The sequence below is a fragment of the Gallinula chloropus genome (genome assembly GCF_964237585.1).
Source record: "Gallinula chloropus genome assembly, chromosome: 16".
In the NCBI taxonomy this organism is placed as follows: Eukaryota; Metazoa; Chordata; class Aves; order Gruiformes; family Rallidae; genus Gallinula; species Gallinula chloropus.
In genome coordinates this window covers 13,672,615-13,690,900 of record NC_140101.1, presented here as the reverse complement: position 1 = coordinate 13,690,900, position 18,286 = coordinate 13,672,615, and the positions used below count along the sequence as shown (strand labels likewise).

General features: G+C 52.5%; 1 protein-coding gene across 1 annotated transcript in view; it reads left to right on the top strand.

Moving 5' to 3' along the window:
- Positions 1–2,935: 2,935 nt before the first annotated feature.
- TOX2 (TOX high mobility group box family member 2) overlaps positions 2,936–18,286 on the top strand; it is a gene marked incomplete at its 5' end in the record, with an annotated part of 150,074 nt that continues 134,723 nt past the window's right edge. The window contains one exon of the mRNA XM_084271592.1: positions 2,936–3,037. Coding sequence (XP_084127718.1) covers positions 2,936–3,037 — 102 coding nt within the window. The remainder of the gene's footprint in view (positions 3,038–18,286) is intronic.

Below are 18,286 nucleotides of genomic sequence, written 5' to 3'. Positions count from 1 at the left end.
AGGAAACATGTCAGTGATGGCTGTGCCTCCTCAGTCCCCTCAGGGCGGTCTGGCATGCTGGGGTCAGAGGTATGGGGTGTCCTATGCTCCCTCTGCCTTGGTGGGGGGAGGCTGTATGGCGTTGGTCCTGCTCAGGGAGGGACACCAGAGCATGGGAGGGAAGCAGAGGTCCCCAGTACTCTGCCTCTCCTTGTAGCCCCCCGCTTGCTCCGTAGGGCAGTCGCCAAACCTCCAGGAAAGGCAAAATTCCTTAAAACGTGGGTCAAACCAGGCTGAAGCAGGATTTAACAGCAGGTACAAGTCGGAGGCTTCCTGAACACACAGCGAGCCTGGGCAGGTCCTCCCCAGCCCAGCGGGAGCTGCTGACTCAGGGGCAGAGCACTGCAGAGGCTGGAGGCACCTCGTGACACGTCAGGGGTTGTGCCAGGGAAGCTGCCTGATGCCCAGCTCCATCCGGCTCTCTTCTTCTGACGGCCTAACGGGTGGAAACACTGAAGACACGGGGTGAGCTGTAAGAACATTTGTTTGATGAAGAGCGTTTCCTCTGCCAGCTCCCCTTGGCATGCATCAGAAGAGAAAAGCATCTATGGGTATTAATAGCAATAACACTTTGTGACGACGGGTTTTGCAGATCAGTCTCTGTTTGAGGTCTAACGAAGGCAGAGGAACGTGTAAAGTTTGACAGGGCTGATTGTGGAGAATCTCGTGCTCCGGGGGACGTGAGGAGGCATTAAGAGAGTGGTGCTTCGTTTGGGAAGGATGGGCTTTTCAACCCGTCTGAATGGGACCGTTGTGGTGCCTCGGGGGCTGAAAAGGAGCAGGGTTGTGTGTGCTGGGGAGATGCTGAGAGCCTGGTGACGAAACGTGTTCATTTTTTCATAGGGAACAAGGGAATTAAATCCCACTTTAACTGAAAAAGCAAATTCAGCCTTAACCGTAAAGCTGCTAGCAGTGACTCCACAATATATGAAATATAATAATTATGATAATTAATAAATATAATAATGCAGCAAAACCTTTCTAATTCATACTAATGACTCAGAGGCTGCTTACTAATTACTGAATTTTGTGGATAAACAAGCTAGAATAATGCATCATAAAATACACTTTGTTCCATTATTTTGACAACTCCCGTTTAGTTTTAATTATTTATACTTCAAAATATACTAGTCACCGTGCTGGGGGGGGTGTTACAAAAATACTGAAGCTCTAATGATGTGACATCTCAGTTCAGTGTTTGTTGGAACAGGGGGGAGGACCAGCCTTCTGTGTGTGTGTGCAAATCAGGAAGGGTGCAGATCAGCTGAACACACGTCGTGGAAGTTGCAATGAGAACTATTATATATCTCTATCATGCCTTTGACCAGGAGCCCTCAGAGCAGCTCGACTTGTGGAGAACTCCCACAAGCCGACCAGCTTTGCTGCTAAACACAGAAGGATCGATGCTGATTCTCCAGAAAATTCATACGGTTTGAAAAATAATAATAAATGTGAAGTAGTTTTCGTGCCCAAATCAATTTTTTATCCTCAGATCAATTTTTTTCCCACCATCACGAGGGCTAAAAGCTTGGGTTTAATTTAAATGAGAGCTGTGATTTTTACATAATCACTCGATTCCCAGGGATGGCATTCCCTCGAAACCCCAGCCCGCCTCCCCGCTCCCGGATTTGGCAGGAGCTGGCCACGCTCCTGCAATGAATGAGGCTTGTGGAAGAGCTCAGCATGCATTTAACTCAGTTTTCCAGCTACAGAGAGTTCCTGTACGGTACATGTCCTAAGCGTGCCTGCGGAGTCATGAATAAAGAATAAAATAAATAATAAAAAAAGGCCATTTCCATCGGAGATTTGCCAGAAAGCCAACTGTCAGCCCTGTCCTAGCTGTCTGCAAGCATAGGGATTGGCTGTGGGAACTCGCTGTATCTGGGAAAGAAGTAACGTGCTGCAAAAAACCTGCTCCAGGTACAGTATCATCTTCCCCTGGGCTGGCTTTCAAAGAGGCCTGTTGGGAGCTGTGCGGGAGGGCACAGAAAGGTGGTGATCCCGCGGAAGGGTGATGATCCCACATGCCCCACAGCTGCTGGGCAGAGCTCAGCCTCCTCACCTCAGAGCATCCTCCCTCCCCACCTGCAGAATTTGGCCTTTCCACGCCCGTCCCATCGGGATGGGGGGCTGCTGGTCAGTCATGGGTGGGTGCTGCCTTTGCTGCAGCAGGAGAGGTGTAGGAGGCGTGGTGATGGGAGGCCAGGAGTCTCTGAGCCGTGGGGAGCGGGAAGGCAACACCAGTGTCGAGGCTGAGCCTGGCTTTTCACCCCCCGCCCCGGGTGGGAGAAGGCGTGGGGAGATAAAGGCCTTTGGGACGTGAAGTCTCGGAGCTGGGGTCCTGTTCCCATCAGCATGATGGAAAGCATCCTCCTTCGGGGGTGGGCAGCGGGGGCTGTGCGGGGGGGGAAAGAAGGCTGCTGGGCACCGTCCGGTGTCGGGAGGGGGGCAGACCCGGGCGCAGCGTTTCGGTGAGGGCCGATATGACCGGGTCCCCTCCTGGGAGCAGGAACGGGTGTCACACACGGCCCGGCGGCTTGTTGCAGCCCTCCCCCTCCCCGGGCCGGCTGGGGGGGGGGGGGGGGCGGAGGGAGGAGGGGGGCGCAGAGGGGCCATCCCGCTCTCCTCCCTTACCAGGCGCCCCCGGAGGGGCTCCAGCCCCGGTGCCCCAACACCCGCCGGTACCGGCAGCGGGGCGAGGACAGCCCGGCCGCCGGGGGGAGCCGCCCGGCCCCGCCGCGAACAATAGCGGCCCCGGCGCGGGGCGGTGCGGAGCGGGGCGGGCCGGGGGCCGCCGCCCGCCCTCTCCCCGCCCCCCGCGCCAGAGGCACCGCCGCCGCCGCAGCCGGGTCCATGCCCGCTGGAGCCCCCGCCTGCCGCCGCCCGCAGCCCCGGCATGGACGTTAGGTTTTACTCCTCCGCCCCTACCGCCGTGGGCTCCCTGGCCGGCGCCGACCCCACTTGCCTCGGGCCGCTGGATTATTATCACTGCAACAAGGTACCGGGGCGGCGGTGGCGGCGGGTGGAGGGGGGAGAAGGGAGGGGGGGAAATGCGGGGGGCGGCGGTGCCCGGCGGGGCTGCCCGAGCAGCTTCGCTCGGCGCGTCCCGCAACTTCTCCGCGGGTGAAGGAGGAGGAGGAGGAAGAAGGGGGGGGAGAGGAAGGAAAGTGCCGGCGGCGCCCGGCTCCTGCGGGAGGGAATTTTGAAAGTGGTCTGGAAGCGGCGCGGGGAGAGCCGTCGGGTCCGCGGGCCGCCCCGGCATCCCGGGCCGCCCCGGGGCCGGCCCCGCCGCGCTCCCCCGTGGGGCGAGAGGAGCTGCCGGGCGGGGGGGAGCCTGAGCCCGCGGCGCTGCTGGCGGGGCAGGCTGGAAGCGATCGCGGGCGGGAGAGAAACGCTCCGGGGCGAGCGCGGCTCTTTGGGGCTGTTTACTCGCTCGTTCCGAGCCGTGGGGTTTATTCCGTGTTCTCCCCGCGGGAGCGTCTGGCCCGAAGCGATCGATGTACGTGGGGGTGGCGGTTGTCGTGGCTGTTGTCGGGCACTTTTGGTGATTGTTGGTGTTTGCCGTGTTGTTGTTTTGCGCCTTCTCCGCGCGGCTGCGGGAGCCGCGGGGCTGGGGCCGCCGGTACCTCCCGAGCCGGGGCTCTGACTCCGGCCCCCGGCGATGATGCTCCTGTGAAGTGCGGCCCCGGATTTAGTGTGTGGGGGGGGGAGTTGGTCCCCCAAGACCCACCGCACAGCGAGGAAAGCTCCGTAACGCGCGTTTTCCACGCGCTTGCGGCTGCGAGGCAGGGCACCCCCCCCCACCCCCCCACCCCTCCGTAAGGAGAAAGGGAACGCGGGGGGATATTTGAGAGCATTGGAGGGGCCGTAGGAAATTTCCTTCGTCCGGGAGAAGCCGAAGCGCGGGGGATGGGGGTTCTACTTCGGGGATAAATAGTTTTCCTCGAGTATCGCCGCCTTCGAGTGTGAGTGAGCAGCGCTGATAGTACAGCGACAAAGCCGTAAGGAAGCGAGCCCGGTTGGGAGAGAGGGAGGGAGGGAGGGAGGGATGGAGGGAGGGAGAGCCACGGTGAGCTCCCAGGCATCGCCCTGGCTGCGTCCTCCTGGGCTAAATTCGGTTAACTGCACTGAGGGGGGAAAAAAGTTAATAAAGGGCGAAAATGGAACCGTGCGTTGGGACCACAGCTCGGGATGCTCTCGGCTCCCCTCGCTGCTGTGATACTTCGGGATCGAACTCTTTAAAAACAAGCGGAGAGGAACCCGCGGGAGAGAGGTTCCCAGATGCAGCCAATTAATCTTTATCTATCAATACACGTACTTAACTGTTCCCTGTCATTTGGGTTATTTATCTCTCTTTATTGAGTTGTACCAAACTTAATAGTTCTTGTTTATTTTGAGATGCTTGATTATGCTGAAAGGAAACTTAAATTGATTTTTTTTCCCCTTTATCCGCCGAACTTCTAGTTTCAGACTGTTTTGCTATTACTGCTGTTGCTCTTAAAATGCTAAATATGCGCTTAAAATCCTGCTGGGACACGGGTCACCTGGGAGCGGGTCATCGGTGCCACTGAAACGTCAGTGAAAGCTGAAAGTCTGGGATGATGCGACTGTGCGCCGCTGGGAACTGCGGCAGCCCCCCGATCCTGCTGGCTTTAGGAACTTGGTTTTTACCCAGGACTTGTTAGATGTGAACAGGATTTAGTTTGCCTTCCAGTTTGCCGTGCAGGAGCTGGTCGTGCAGGCAGCACTGCAGGCCCTTGCGCTGGGGCTACGTGGTCCCTGCATCCCCCCCCCGTCAAGCGGCCACCCAAACCTTGGGGCGCGCGGGGGCCCCACGTCGTCAGCTCATCCCTGGCCTGAATCCTTGAGATTAGTCCCGGATTAGGCGATCGCAATTGATCCACCGGTCCTGGCTGTCGTGCGGCGCTGTGGATGGGGAGGCTGGAGGAAATCTCTTCTGGGTGTCCAGCCAGCGCATCCCGGGAGGATCAGTGGGTGCGCAGTGGGTGCGTTGGGGCACTGGCGCCGGCCGGGTGATGGGACATCGGAGCGGAGCACCCCGGGTGCTGACCACTGCCACCAGATGCTGCTGTTGCCACTGCTACGGAGGATGGCGAGGCAGCGGGAGGAAGAAAGGAAGTGACTTACCCTTGTCTGCTATTCAGGGCGCCTTTTTTTCTCCCCCCTTCTCTCTTCTTTTCCGAGTTATCAAATGTCATTTGCTTATGCACAGCGGTGCGCGTTTGTCTGCGGGATGAGGCTGCTGGAACGAAGCCAGAGATGAAATGGGCTGACTTTATACCTGTTTTTAGACAGGAAATCAACGGTTGTAACTTCAGCATCCACACGCGGCCCAGTGCCGAGCGGGCAGGGGTATCACGGGCTGCCTTGGCTTCGGAGGGGTGCTCTGGCCGGCGTGGGGTGCTGTACGGCTGAGGATGGGCTCTTACCTTGTGCCTGCTATGGAGTGTGCAGCCTGAGCACACGCACTTCCCCGGAGGCACTCGGGACTCTGCTGGGAAACTCCGAAACCACACGCTGGTCCCAGCCCCGTCACTCCCATCCAGCGCTGGCTGCTCAGCTTGGAACTGAGCTTAAGGCAGTGTCTGCCTCAAAACATTTCACTTTAAAACGTGACAGAGGAGGGTAGGGTGGACTGGTAAAATCAGAAGTTCTCCTGCTACAGCGTGCAGGTATCCTGGATGAGATCCTGGGCAAAGAGCATTTACAGGCTCTTCGCTGTCCTCCTGCTTTGCCGAATTTATGGAGGGGTTTTAAAGCCCTTCGACTTAAGGGATTTGTTCAGGTTTGGCTTTGTTTTCCCAAAGGGCTGCTTGGTTCGTTTGTTTGTTTAGAGTCACTGCCTATGGATAACTGGCTGAGAGCACGGCAGAGCTCTGCCTGCGTGCCCATCGCTGGTGAGCTGGCTGGGGGGGGGGATGTGCTTTAGCCTAAAGCATCCTGAAATGTTAATGTAATTGTTCTGTGCACTTACCGAACCTGATACCGTCACCGTGAGGGCTCCGCTCCCGCTCGCGTGCCGCAGTGACCGCGGCTTCTCTTTGCAGCTACGGAGAGAGGTGCCTATTGCCTGTCAGCATTTCCATTCTTAAAAGGACAAGGGATGCTTAGCGGGATAATGGAACGGGAGTGTACATCAAGCTGAGGCCTCCCTGGAAGGAAGGGGATTTGCACCTTCTCTGTAACCATGTCTGGAGCATCCCAGAAGGGCTGGTGGTCACCAGGAGGAATGGGTGGTGGGGAGCGAGGGGCTGGATGCCCGTGGGTAGAGATTGGTGTCCCTTGTGCCATGGCGGCAAGGTGAGACAGAGCCTTCCCCTGTGCTGGCTGCCTGTGGCGAGGAGTTCTTTCCTCCTGGGAATGCAGCTGGCAGTGAGGCGGGGGGAGAAGGGCTCCTCATGTAAAGCAGTCCCTGTCCGGAGCGATCCTGCACGGAGCGGCGTGCTGCGGCAGCTGGGAAGTGGAGTCAGCCCCAAACTTCCCAGCACCCGGGGGCTGCTGTTTGCAGCCTGGAGGGCTGAAGCTCCTTGGCAGGATTTTTGGGGTTGCACTGGGCTCAGCGCAAAGCGCGGGGGGCAGTAGGGAACGGCACCTTCCCAGAACCACCCGAAACCCTCCCTAGGCATGCTGCCACCAGCGTTTCCCAAGGCAGCATGCTGGCCCCCTGCCTCCTTCCCCTGGGCTGGATCTGGGACCTGTTCCATCCCTGGGGCTGCACAGAAGAAACACTGCTTGTGCATGAGGCTTAGCTGAAAGTGGTGCCGTCTCCGCAAGGAGCCCTCGTCCAAACTGTGACACCTGCTGTCATCGGCCGCCTGAGCCCTGCTGAAGGGGTGCACCTACCTCTCTTTCAGATTCCCTTTTCAAATCTGTCTAAAGCACTTTTTTCTGTCCTCTCCAGCCTTTTTCCTGCTGCAGACCCCCCTCCTTCTCTTGCTTCCTCGATGGGGAAGCGAAGCTTTCACTGTATCTCACTGCTGCCTGGGTGTTGTGATGGTGTTACGGGGGAGATGCAGCACATTCCTGCACCACATAAGGGGCCTTTTGGTCTTTGGTGGGGTATTTTCAAGTCCCTCCAGTTGCTTTGTTGAAAATTTGAGGAATTTTCCCACTTTTGGGGAGACTCTTTGTATCTCTGTTTGATGATAAGTAAACCCATAAACTTTAGTAATGAGTTGGGGGGCTCGTTCTGCTCTTACAGCAGCAGGATCTGGCTGACACTCCTGTACAGGATTTCCCCAGATTTTTAAATGGTGTGGGTCAGCAATGCACAGGAGGGACTTTTTCCTCCCTCCTTAACCCAGGTTAAATTGTTTTTGCAAGGGCAGGATGCGGCAGGAATCCTGACTCTGCAGTGTATGCAGGGATGCTGTGGTGCAGGAGGAGTGATCCTGCTCCCTACGGGCAACTTTGGGGAGTGAATGAGCATCTCTCTAGTCTTCCTGCAGACACAGATTTAAATATCAGCTCTTTTTAGTTGCTTCTGGTGCTTCAGTGATCAGACTTGGTTGGTGTGGTGCCGAATTCCCACTCAGGGCACTTGTTAGTCCCCGGAGGGTCCTTCTCCCTATCAGCACGCTGCTGTGATGCTGTGAGTGCCAGTGGTCCTGGGGCTGGTTAACGGGAGGTGGGTGCTGGGTAGCCCCACTAACCCTGTAGCATTTCTGCAGGGTTCACCAGCACCATCCAAACTTGTCCCAAATCCTTCTATCAGGGCTCTGTGGCTTCACATCTCCCAACACACCCTGTGTCTTGCCTTTCAGGCTGATAAACTGATAAAAACCTGTTTTGCCGCTGCGCCGTCATAAATTATGGATAATTAAAATCTTCTAGTCATGAGATGAGTATTAATCTGCAACCGATGCTCTCTTCTTTTAAGAACCCTTCAGAAATGGGATCTGAGCTCCTGGTAGGAGCCCCGGTCGATACAGCAAATGCATTTCTGTGGAACATACTGTTTTGTTTTGACTCTTACCATAAATTGTACTTTGCAGTGATAAACACGGTCCCTTTTTCATCGTTCCAGAACTGCTTTGCCATTCTGGAAGATAAAATATGTTCTTTTCCTTTCTAGTTTCTAAGCCAACTCTGGTTTGAAGCAGCATAAATCTTTCTATGGAGATGGAGGATTTTGGATGGGGAACAAAGTCAGGCAAATTTTTAATTTGGGGCCAGTTTTACTCTCCTTTGGCAGGCAGCTCGTGTCAATGTGCAAATGTGGGTCCTATTTATTTATTTATTTTTGTTTAGGCCCTGAATATAGGCAAGGGCTTCTTCTGAATAGTGTTTGAGCTCCTTGGTGGGACAGCCCTGCGTTCTGCAGAGCGATCTTTGATGGGCTGCACAGCAGAAAGCGTTTGAAGCTCTGTTCTGCCTTGGGCTTTAAGTCAGGGATTGGGAGCTAAATAATGAATGTCCATCCATTCACAGGAATTGTTTTTCTCTCCATACACGGAGGGAAGGCTTTAATCTGGTTGGTTTTGGAACAATGGGAGATATTTTGAAGACTGGTCTGACTTGTATATAACAAGTCTGAATAATCTTGTCAGGGGCCTGATCCATAAATTCCCTGTAGTGGAGGGGAGGCACCTGGAGACTAAAACTTCAGGATCAAAATCTTTCAGCCTTCTTCTGTTTATTTATGACGATTAAAAGCAATATTATAAACTTTATTCACTAAATCAGTGGTCCAAAGCCTATTGCACATTACACCACCAAAACCACACAGTAGACCCATGAACTTCAACTCCTGAGCTTGCAACAGGCACCAGATCAGCTTGTGCATCCAGGATGGAGAAAACGTTTCCACTGATAAATTGTATTTTGCTTGGTACAGACCAGAGCATCCAATAGCTTGTGTAACACGTGGCTGGTGCTCACTGCGGGGCGGTGGGGAGAGCCCTGTATCCCTCACAGAGCTCCTGCTGCTGGAATGGGTGCTGTTGGCTACTCCACCAGCTGTTACTGTCCCCATCGTGGTGTTTCTGTGGGATTTGAAGAAAAAACTCTCTCTCTATTCTGCTGTCACTTTGCACTTCTCTGCCACTGCGTATGGACCATCCGAGCAGGTCCGGGCTGTGGTGGGGCAGCCTCATCCCCTCTGGGTACCCCATTTTCCCCTTTTACCTTTGTGCTCATCTGTTTTGTTTTACAAAATGAGCCCTAAATGCTTTCACCATAAGTTAGGTTATATCTTTCAGTACAAATGAAGCATATAATTGTGTTTTCCTAACAGCTCTGTATTAAAAGTAAGTTACTGTGCCGCTAATGTGTTTTCCTTGACAATTTTCCATCCAGTGAGTGCAAAGCTTCTGCCTGAAGCTGCTGTGTGCCACGTTCTCTGCCTCATCTTTACGCTTCATTCTGTGTTTCTGAAGTCAGGGTGTTCCAGCTTTGATACTGTTAACTCCTAACTGGGGGGGGGGTGGGGGGGGGGGGTGTTGTTGAGCTCTAATGTTCCACCTTCCTGATTCTACACACACGTTTTCTTATAATTAAAGCTTATACTTGGGGGATGCACAGTTTAGCTGCTTGGGGCGGGGGGGGTGGCGTGGGGAGAAATCTTGCAACAAACTTACTGAAACAAGCACTAATCAAACATATATATATATATCTCACAGAATCACAAGGTTGGAAAAGATCATCAAGTCCAACTGTTTCTGTCCTAAGCTAAACCATATCCCTGAGCACCTCATCTACCCTTTTTTTCAACACATCCAGGGTCGGTGAATCAGCCCCCTCCCTGGGCAGCCTGTGCCAGGCCCTGACAACTCTTTCAGTGAAGAATTTTTTTCTAATACCTAATTAAACCTGCCCTGGGGCAGCTTGAGCCCATTTTCCCTTGTCCCATCTCCTGTCACCTGGCTGAAGAGACCATCGCCCACCTCTCTCTATATATTTTATATATATATATTTTATATATAAATATAAACATCTTAGTGTTAAATTCCTTGGTTTTGTGCTTATATGACTGGATTTAAATATTTTAATCATCTGCACCCCCCCTCTATTGTTTCCCTCTGGTGGTTTTGTTCTGCTGGATGCCATTTCTTCTCTGAAAAGCAGCGCTGGCTGCTGCGGCGCCTGCGGGCGAACCCTTTGCATTGTGCCACAGAATATCTCACCGCTGCCCTAATCTTCTGCATAGATTGGTTGACCTCTGTAGATATAATTAAATCTCTTCTTGACGACTCTGTGATTTCAGCTTAGCTCTGTGGCGACTGTAACTGTTAGGTAAGTGTTAAATTAGGGCCCTGGACCAGTAATTGTTATTATGGAGAGGTTGTTTGAGCATCGGTTTGCGCTGGTTGCTGTGCGCGGCTTCTGAGGAGCCTTATCTGCAGAAATCAGGAGGCTCTTGGTCTGGGGCAGTTTCTTGACCTCTAATTATAGCCTGGGCACAGGAGGCTGGGTTGTACAAAGGATGAAAATACAGTTTTAATTTGTTTCTGTTGGTTTAAGGACCCAGACTCTTGCTCTCAGAGTGCTTTGGGTTTTCTCTTCCCTGTGTTTCTAAGGGTCTTGTCACCTAACAGGAGCCAGAAGAGGGAAGGGCAGCGCTATGGGGTTTCCAAGTGGGGTTCATGGTAAAACATCCTGTGGCTCTGCCCTGCGCCTCTCCTCCCTGCTTCTGATGTGCATCTTTGCTTCCATGAGGCTGAAGGCACAGGACCCTGCTCCAAGGTGCACAGCCCTGGCACCTCAGTGCTCTGGGAGGTGCAAGGACATGTGCCACTCTCACCCTGGTGACATGTCACCATCCTTTCTGCCACCCAGGCAGTGTCTTCCCCAGGGACCAGGCTTTCTGTGCCCCTTGGATCCTGTTCCACTTAGCTGCCACCAAGGAGCACTTTCTTTTTTTTATCAGATTAGCTGGATCATATTAGCAGGTTTTTCTTTCCACAAAACCTGCTGATGACTCAGAGTTTCCATTCCCATCTGGCCTCATCAGGGAGGCTCCATCCCCTTTTTCCCTGTCTGTCTGCCTGCTCCTCCTCTCCTTTCAGCTTTAGAAGAAACCATCATCTTCCTCTTCATCTCCTGCTGCTTGCAGGGTGGAGCGGTGCCTGCCCATGGTCAGGCTCCAGAGGAAAGGGCTGTGTTGAAGCTCTGCCTCTTACCTCCCATATTCCCAAACTGGCCCAGGACTCCGTCTCCAGAAGCAGCAGGTCGTTCTGGGTACCCCCAGGCATCTGAGGGCTACTTTTTACAAATAATTTGAGACATCCCGAGTGCTGAGCATCCATTGCAGGAGACCTCAGTCCCTGGAGAGGCGCAAGAACAGCACAAGGCACCCTGAAAGGCTTCCCTCTTCCAAAGGGGTGGATATTCACATTTTATACCTATGGAAGTTATGTTCTTCCAGCCTGATTTGCCCAGGGGTTTATTCCCTGAGCATCTCCTCCCTCTTCCTGGGAAGGTGGTAGAGCTACACGGCTCATTAGGAGTCAGTAAGCCATCTGAAAACCCTCAAATGCCTGAGTTCTAATGTAGAGGGTGGCCCTGTGTGAGACAAGAGATGGGGCAGGTGGAGGTAACAGAGAGCCTGCTGTCCATGTGGGGAACTGGTGGACCTCAGTCCAGTGCTCCTATCAGCTCCTTTCTCCCCAAAAAGCTGATCGCTGAGTCACCGATGAGCCATTTCATTCCACTTCTGCCATCACCTTTCATTTACACTGCTGGGAAAGCCCTTCCAGGGACCTGGGGCTGCAGTGTGGGCTGCAGCAGGTTGGTTTGTCTGAGTCCAGCGCTGCTGCATCCGTGGGCTTTGGGTCTCCTTGGCTGATGCTGCCTGCTAGCTCTGGATTAAAAGACTGTTTCATCGCTTACAGTTACTGAACCCCAAAATACAGGTAATTTATGGTTTTTTCTTCATCAAAAAAGAACAGTTTAGATCCTTTCTGTGTTTCTCATTCCTCACGGGCACTTGTCAGTGTGGTGGGTTTCTGTACGAGGAGCCATCTCAGCACAGCGTGGATGTCAAGGGAGAATGATGTATGTTTTGGAATTACATTTCCAGTCCCTAGTGCCAGCGAAGAGGGGTGGCGTGCCCTGGAGTCCTTAGTGAAAAGAGACCCTGTCAGGGTGGAAACGATGACATTTATGAAAACTTTAGAGGAAGTTTTGTGTGGAGACGCTTAAGTGAACGGTCTTGGTTTGTCCCAGCTTGTGTGATGGGCCCAAAAAAGCATTTGGATGTCATTTGAAGAAGGAAAAAAGCAGGAATACTGGTGGGGGAGGAGACATGAACTGCAGAAGCTGGGGCTTGCTGTAGCGCTGGGAAATGTGTGTTCCTCCCAGTATGATCCTGTTTGTCAGTGTTAAACCCAGGGAGGCAACTTTTCCCCCTGATGCGCTATCTCGTCTCCAAATAGCATTCAAAGGAGAAGAAGGATGTGCTGTTAAAAATATCAAACTTTTGGGAATGGCTGGCAGACTTTACTGCTGATAAGCATTGTTGATTGAAGATCAAACAGCCCTTGAAAGCAGAAGAAAAAAACCTTCCAAGAAGCGGCACAGATCTAACCCCACAGCCAGACAGTGAGGTCACACAGGCTTCAATCTGTGTATATTTAGGGACCTGTGCTGGAGTGACGGTCTGGGCTCCTCCAGCCCAGATGGATGTTGGCAATGTGGTGGTTTTAAACCTGATAAATCTGTTAAAGCTGAGAACAACTTTTGTTGGATGCCAAGAAAACCCGAGTCATGTATTCATTATTAGGTGGTAGTTTTTATATCTCTCTCTCTCTCTCTCTTCCCCACTTCCTTAAGATAAAGAGTCTGCTGAGGAGGAAAGGCTGTGGGTCATAAAGGGAACTGAAGGCTAGTGGCATGTGGCTTTTAATTAATTGACAGCCTGTGTTTCTGTGTCAAGGTGGCAAATTAATTGTGGGTGGCTGTCTGTGTGCAAACAGGATAGTTCTGCTGTGGCAGCACCAAACAGTACGTGTGGGGTATCCAACCAGTTGATTTCAATCAGACTGGAGCCTAGGTTTTATGAAAACTGAATGAAATCAATTTTTTTCCACTTAAGAGCTTTGAAAAAGGGCAAAAAGTACCTCTGAAATGGTCTTTTTAGCCTGGTGAACTTGCAGCCCCTTAAGTACGGTGGTTGACGTGTAAGTGGATGTCAAACCCCGTTGGGAATAATGATGCGTGACTTCAGTCGCCCGTGGAAGTGGGGTACTTTGTCTGAGACCCCCAAAACATGTTTAAAATCCCAGCACAGCTCCGACTGGCAGGGACCTCTGGAAGTGTATTTAAAATAACTCCAATAGCACCTTCTGGGATTGAGATGGCAGGAGAGAAAAATATCAATATCCAGCCCGCACCAACTGCGAGCGATGGATTTGCTGCTCCGACACAGTGAGAGTCTCAGTGGTGACGGCTGCAATCAAATGCTAAATAGGAAGTTTGTAATAAAAAGGGCTTTAGTTAGAGTTAATAAAATGTGAAATGCCTCATTCCTCAGAAAACAGGCGGTATTGACTGAGATTTAGAAACACATCCTGTAGGAGCAGGGATCCAGATTGCGAGCTCCAGAGCTGGCTCCGGCATCCCTTCCCTGCATGTGTGACTATTCCTGTACCAGTGCAGGGTTTCACTTACTTTATTTTTTGCCTGGAAAGGTTGCAGTGTGCAAGTTTGAGGGGAAATTAGTGAAGAGCTGGAAACAAGGGCAGCCTCATACAAGAATTGTCATCTTCTCCCACCCTTCCCGTGCCTTGTGTGGCAGCACGATGCCACCCCATGCTCACAACTTCCCCCTGTCCGAGGCTGCACTGGAGTCAGGCTGTGTCCTTTTGTAATAGTCCTGCTGTGTCCAGCTGGCCCAAAAAACTGTTTTTGTTTTGGTGGTGATCGTATCTAAGGGCTAACTTCCTGAAGGTGAGCACATGAAACTGGTGTGACCGAGAACGTGCCCCACTTCAGGTGGAACCTGGGTCTTCTGTAAGGTCCCAGAGCAGAGCCTGAATTTCAGGGGATATGGGCAGGATCTGAATGTACAGATGAGGCAGTCGTTAGCAAAACAGAAGTCTTGTGAAGTCTTGTGAAGCCAGGTTTATGATGGAAACTTTTCCAATTTGAATTGGGTTTGATCAATTCTAAGTCCTCTATCCAGAGGTGTCTTCCACAAGCTGCCAGTGAAGCCAGAGGTACAGTTGCCATTTGCAAAGCACTGCTCTAGGGTAAATGTCTGGGAAATGTTGATTTCAACATCCTCTTCTCTTGTGGACTTCTCTTACAATGCTCTGGAGCTCAGCTGGGGCTTTTTGTTTGCCCCCAGAGTTGGAAATCTTGGGTGGCTCAGAGACAGGAGAATGTGCTGCTGGATCTGGGGCTTTAGCTTGTGTTGCCATCATCACACCATGAGCCAACAGGGAAGGTCTTGGGAGCAGGAGGTCTTGCCTGCTTAGTGTGGTTAGAGCAGGAAAGCTATGTGTCCCTGAGGTCTCTGTCAACCTGCTGTGGCTCTTGCATCCCTAGGTCATCAGGCCAGAGTGTTGAGGGACAAGATGTCCTCAGATGCTGTGAAATGGGGCTGGTGGTGCCTGTCCTGCACTTGGCACATCACAGCCACTCCTGGCAGCGGTGCAGCACGTACAGCAGGATGGGGACTCGCTGGGCCACCTCAAACCAGTGGCCTCGTCCCTTTGGCCAGAGCTGGACCCACTAGAAAGACCAAAGGGGAGATCCGTGGATAAATGGAAACCCCCAGTCCTTCCAACCCAGCAACATCCTGACTGAATGGACTTAAAGCTTCCAGCGTGGGGTTGTGTGATTGAACATTTCCGAGTGCGAGGCCTGTCGCTGTCGGCGGCTCTGCCTGACGCGGCAGCAAAGCCGGGCCCCGCAGGGCTGGTTAGCCAGCACCATCAGTGCCTTGGGTCCCTGCCCAGGCATCGCTGAGCCCTGCAATTAGCATCCACGGGACTGGAGGCGGCTCGGCAGGAGCTGCTCAGACCTCACAGCTTGAAGCTGTGCAAGGCGGCTTTCCCTGCGCTGTGCTGAAGTAGCGCAGGCTGGGCTGGAGTGCCTTCCTAACGCAGGAAGCTTAGTCCGGCGGCGTGGGAAGGAGGTGAAAGAGGAAAGCTTAATTCCCTGCTCATCTCAGCTGCGATTCGGGTTTCATTTCCTTTGGTGGAGGTTTCCCCTCTTCATCCCTGCTGTCCAAGTGATGCTTCTGTTGAGTTTGTTATTTATTTTCTCTGTAGCCTGGGGGCTGCCGCGAGAGGTGTCTCTCTGCTCTGCCGACTGTTCCTGATGCTTCGCTTTTCCTTGCTAATACCAATTGTTTCTGCCAAAAAATCATTTGGTGGTGTTATGTAAACCTCGAATCGCACGCTAACGCTCTAATCCGGGTGCTCCGAAACACGCTGGGTGGGATTCGCCCCCGTGCTGCCTCCAGCAGGCGTGTTGTGCTGGGGGTCCCCTTGGCTCCATAGCTGCTGGGGGTGGGATGCCAGCGGTCACGGCATCCGCAGCCATCTGAGCCAGCATCGCCCTGTTTGCTGGTAGTTTCAGTGGGAGGCATGAAAACACCCTGTGCTTTGCTCGGGGCTGTGTGTAGAGCGTGGTACCTGCACAGTGCAGCTTGTTTCTTGGCACCAGGGGCTGTGTTTGCACTGGTGGGTTTGCAGCAGCGTCGGTGGATGTTACGTGTGTGGTTCCCTGGCTGCACCTCCACCCCATCCCTGCTGCCAGTCCCGGACCAATCCTGCCTGTGCAGTCCCAGTGCTCACCCCAGCCAGCCATGGATGGGACTGGTGCTCTGGGAGATGCTGTGTTCCCACAGAGGTGGCTGGATGGGCACCTCTCCTGTGCCGAATGGCATGAACACTCCTCTCTCTTGGTGGCAACCTGTTGTTTGCCTGGAAAATTGTAGCAAAGATTTTAATGCATCTCCAAGGGCTGCTCAGTGTGATTTGGCAGCCAGAATTATTTTTTCTTAAATTAAAACAGAGCTCTACCATTGTTGTATGCCCAACCTCTTCTCCATGTACTCTGGTCTTGAGAGATTAAAGAAAGATTAAATCCTGCTGGGCTGGCAGGTGATGCTGATGAATGTTTAGAGTGGATTAGGGTAAATCCATTCCTCCTTACAATTTAGGTCAAGATTTTAATTCATTGATAAAATTTGCTCAGGTAACGTCTGTGAAACCTCCTCTGAGCCAGCAGATCCATGCAGGTGTAAATGAAACCTGTTTCTGGGACAGAGAGGATGATGAGTGCTGGAGGTAGCTGTACACCCGTTCCTGTTGTGGTGTCCAACTGCTCCGCAGTGCCACAGAAGTAAAGAGTGCCTGGGCTCCCTCCTTGTCTTGGGGAACTGTCCAAACACCCCTGTGGCACAGCTCCGAGATGCTCTGCACCGAGATGCAGGACACCATGCTCAAATGCCACAAAGGCTTCAGCCAAACATGGTACCTCAAGTTAGAGATGAAGTGCTGTGGGTCCAGCTATGCGCTGGGGGTTCAGGGCTAGATCCAGCCAAAGCTGTGTTGTTTGTCCTGGCCACTGTGTTTCTTCTCTGGTGGCATTGCAGTGGGTCTGGAGGTTAAGGAGGATGTTCTTGGACACCTCCAAGCAGCTGTTGGACTGTCTGGTATGTCTACATGCTGGGATAGCAGGACTCCAGCATCAAAAATTGGTAGTCTTCAAGGGGGATTTGAGACCTGATGTATTGCCATTTGGGCCAAGGACCAGTGCTGTGACCCTCACCAGCAATATGTAGTGCTCTGTGCTGGGCATCCTGCTGGGGCTGCAGGAGGGGGCATGGCTCCATGACAGCTCCAGGGATAAGACAATTCCAGCAGAAGGCTCAAACAGCAGCGTTGAGCAGCTATCCTGGTGGTGGAAGAAATGGTAACAGTCTTCACTACTGCTTCTCTGAGGTGTGCATAGTCAAATTGAGTTCCTGAGGACAAAAAAGACCTGCTGAGAGTGCAGGGGATGCAGCCTCCACCCAGGAAGGGTTCTGCAGAGGGGTCAGTGTTGCTGGAGATCTGCTCTGCCTGTGGCATCTGCGGGAGCTGCTGAGGCAGAAAGAGGGGAAAACAAAAACACTTTTTGAAGAGCAACTTCACTATTTTGGGCTTTTGGAGAAGAAGGGCTTGTACCTTCAGCCTTCTCTGGAGCCCTGACCCTGGGACTGCTCACGCAGGAGGGCTGTGGGGTGGCTGGCCCACCTTGGGATTTCATACTGCCTGCCAACCTGTGCCCACCTTGGCTCTGAGTTTCCCTGCAGAGAAATAACCATGGGATTAGTCACAGCAGCAGCTTTGGGATGCATCAGAGAAGGTACACCTGGAAGCCGCAGGTATCTTCATGCTGCTGAGCAAAGCTGGTGTTCAGAAGTCACCTGGCCATGTGTAAACTTGTGTGTAGACCTTTCTGACCGAAGAGATCAAAGGTGCTGGTACAAAAAGCCCGTCCTGGAAGCCTGGGGAACCTCAGAGTGTGGTGGGCCCAACGCAGAGTAATTGCTTGCTACATTTTGCAGTGGCTGTGGAGGTGCAGGAGACAGCTGGTGTGTGTCTGATGTCTGCTCACTCCAAAGCCCCTGAGGCTGCAGCTGCTCAGGGAATCCAGCGAAAGTTGGCTGCTGCTGTGGAGCTCTTTGCTCTCTGTAATTTGATGACTTGTGTATCTCATGTTTATCTCCTCCTGCCATGGGCCAGGTGCACTTATCCTGAGCGTGAGACGAAGTTCCAGGCTCTCTAAAACACGACTGAACGGGTAGCACTGTGACATGGGGGGCACAGGGAGCAAATCTGTTTGCTGAGTGTCTTTGTGTGCTGCTATAACCATATAAATCCAGAGTCCCCTCCCCATCGTTACAGATGCTGGTGGGCTGGGTGGCAGAAATGCAGCCCAATGCTAAGTCCCAGAGAAGCAGGAATATTTCCAAGAATGTAATACTTGGAAATAATTTAGAAATAGCATGTTGGTTTATTTTTTAAAATGGGCCATTGGAATTGCTCTTTTCTAGAAAGTATGGGGAAAGAGAGCTTGAAGTTAAATATATTTACCAGGCAGAGCTTTCTTAACTGTCATTAAGCATGAGGCTTTTGAGGGAAGTGTTTTCCAGATTTTTCATCGTGTTGCTGCACAAGCTGGTGTTTGCCAATGACTCTGTCTCCTTCAAGAAAAGCAAAAAATAAAGTTGAGTGCACCATATGGAGGAGGGGAATATTCAGTATCCCTTTTTTTGCGATGATGGTAG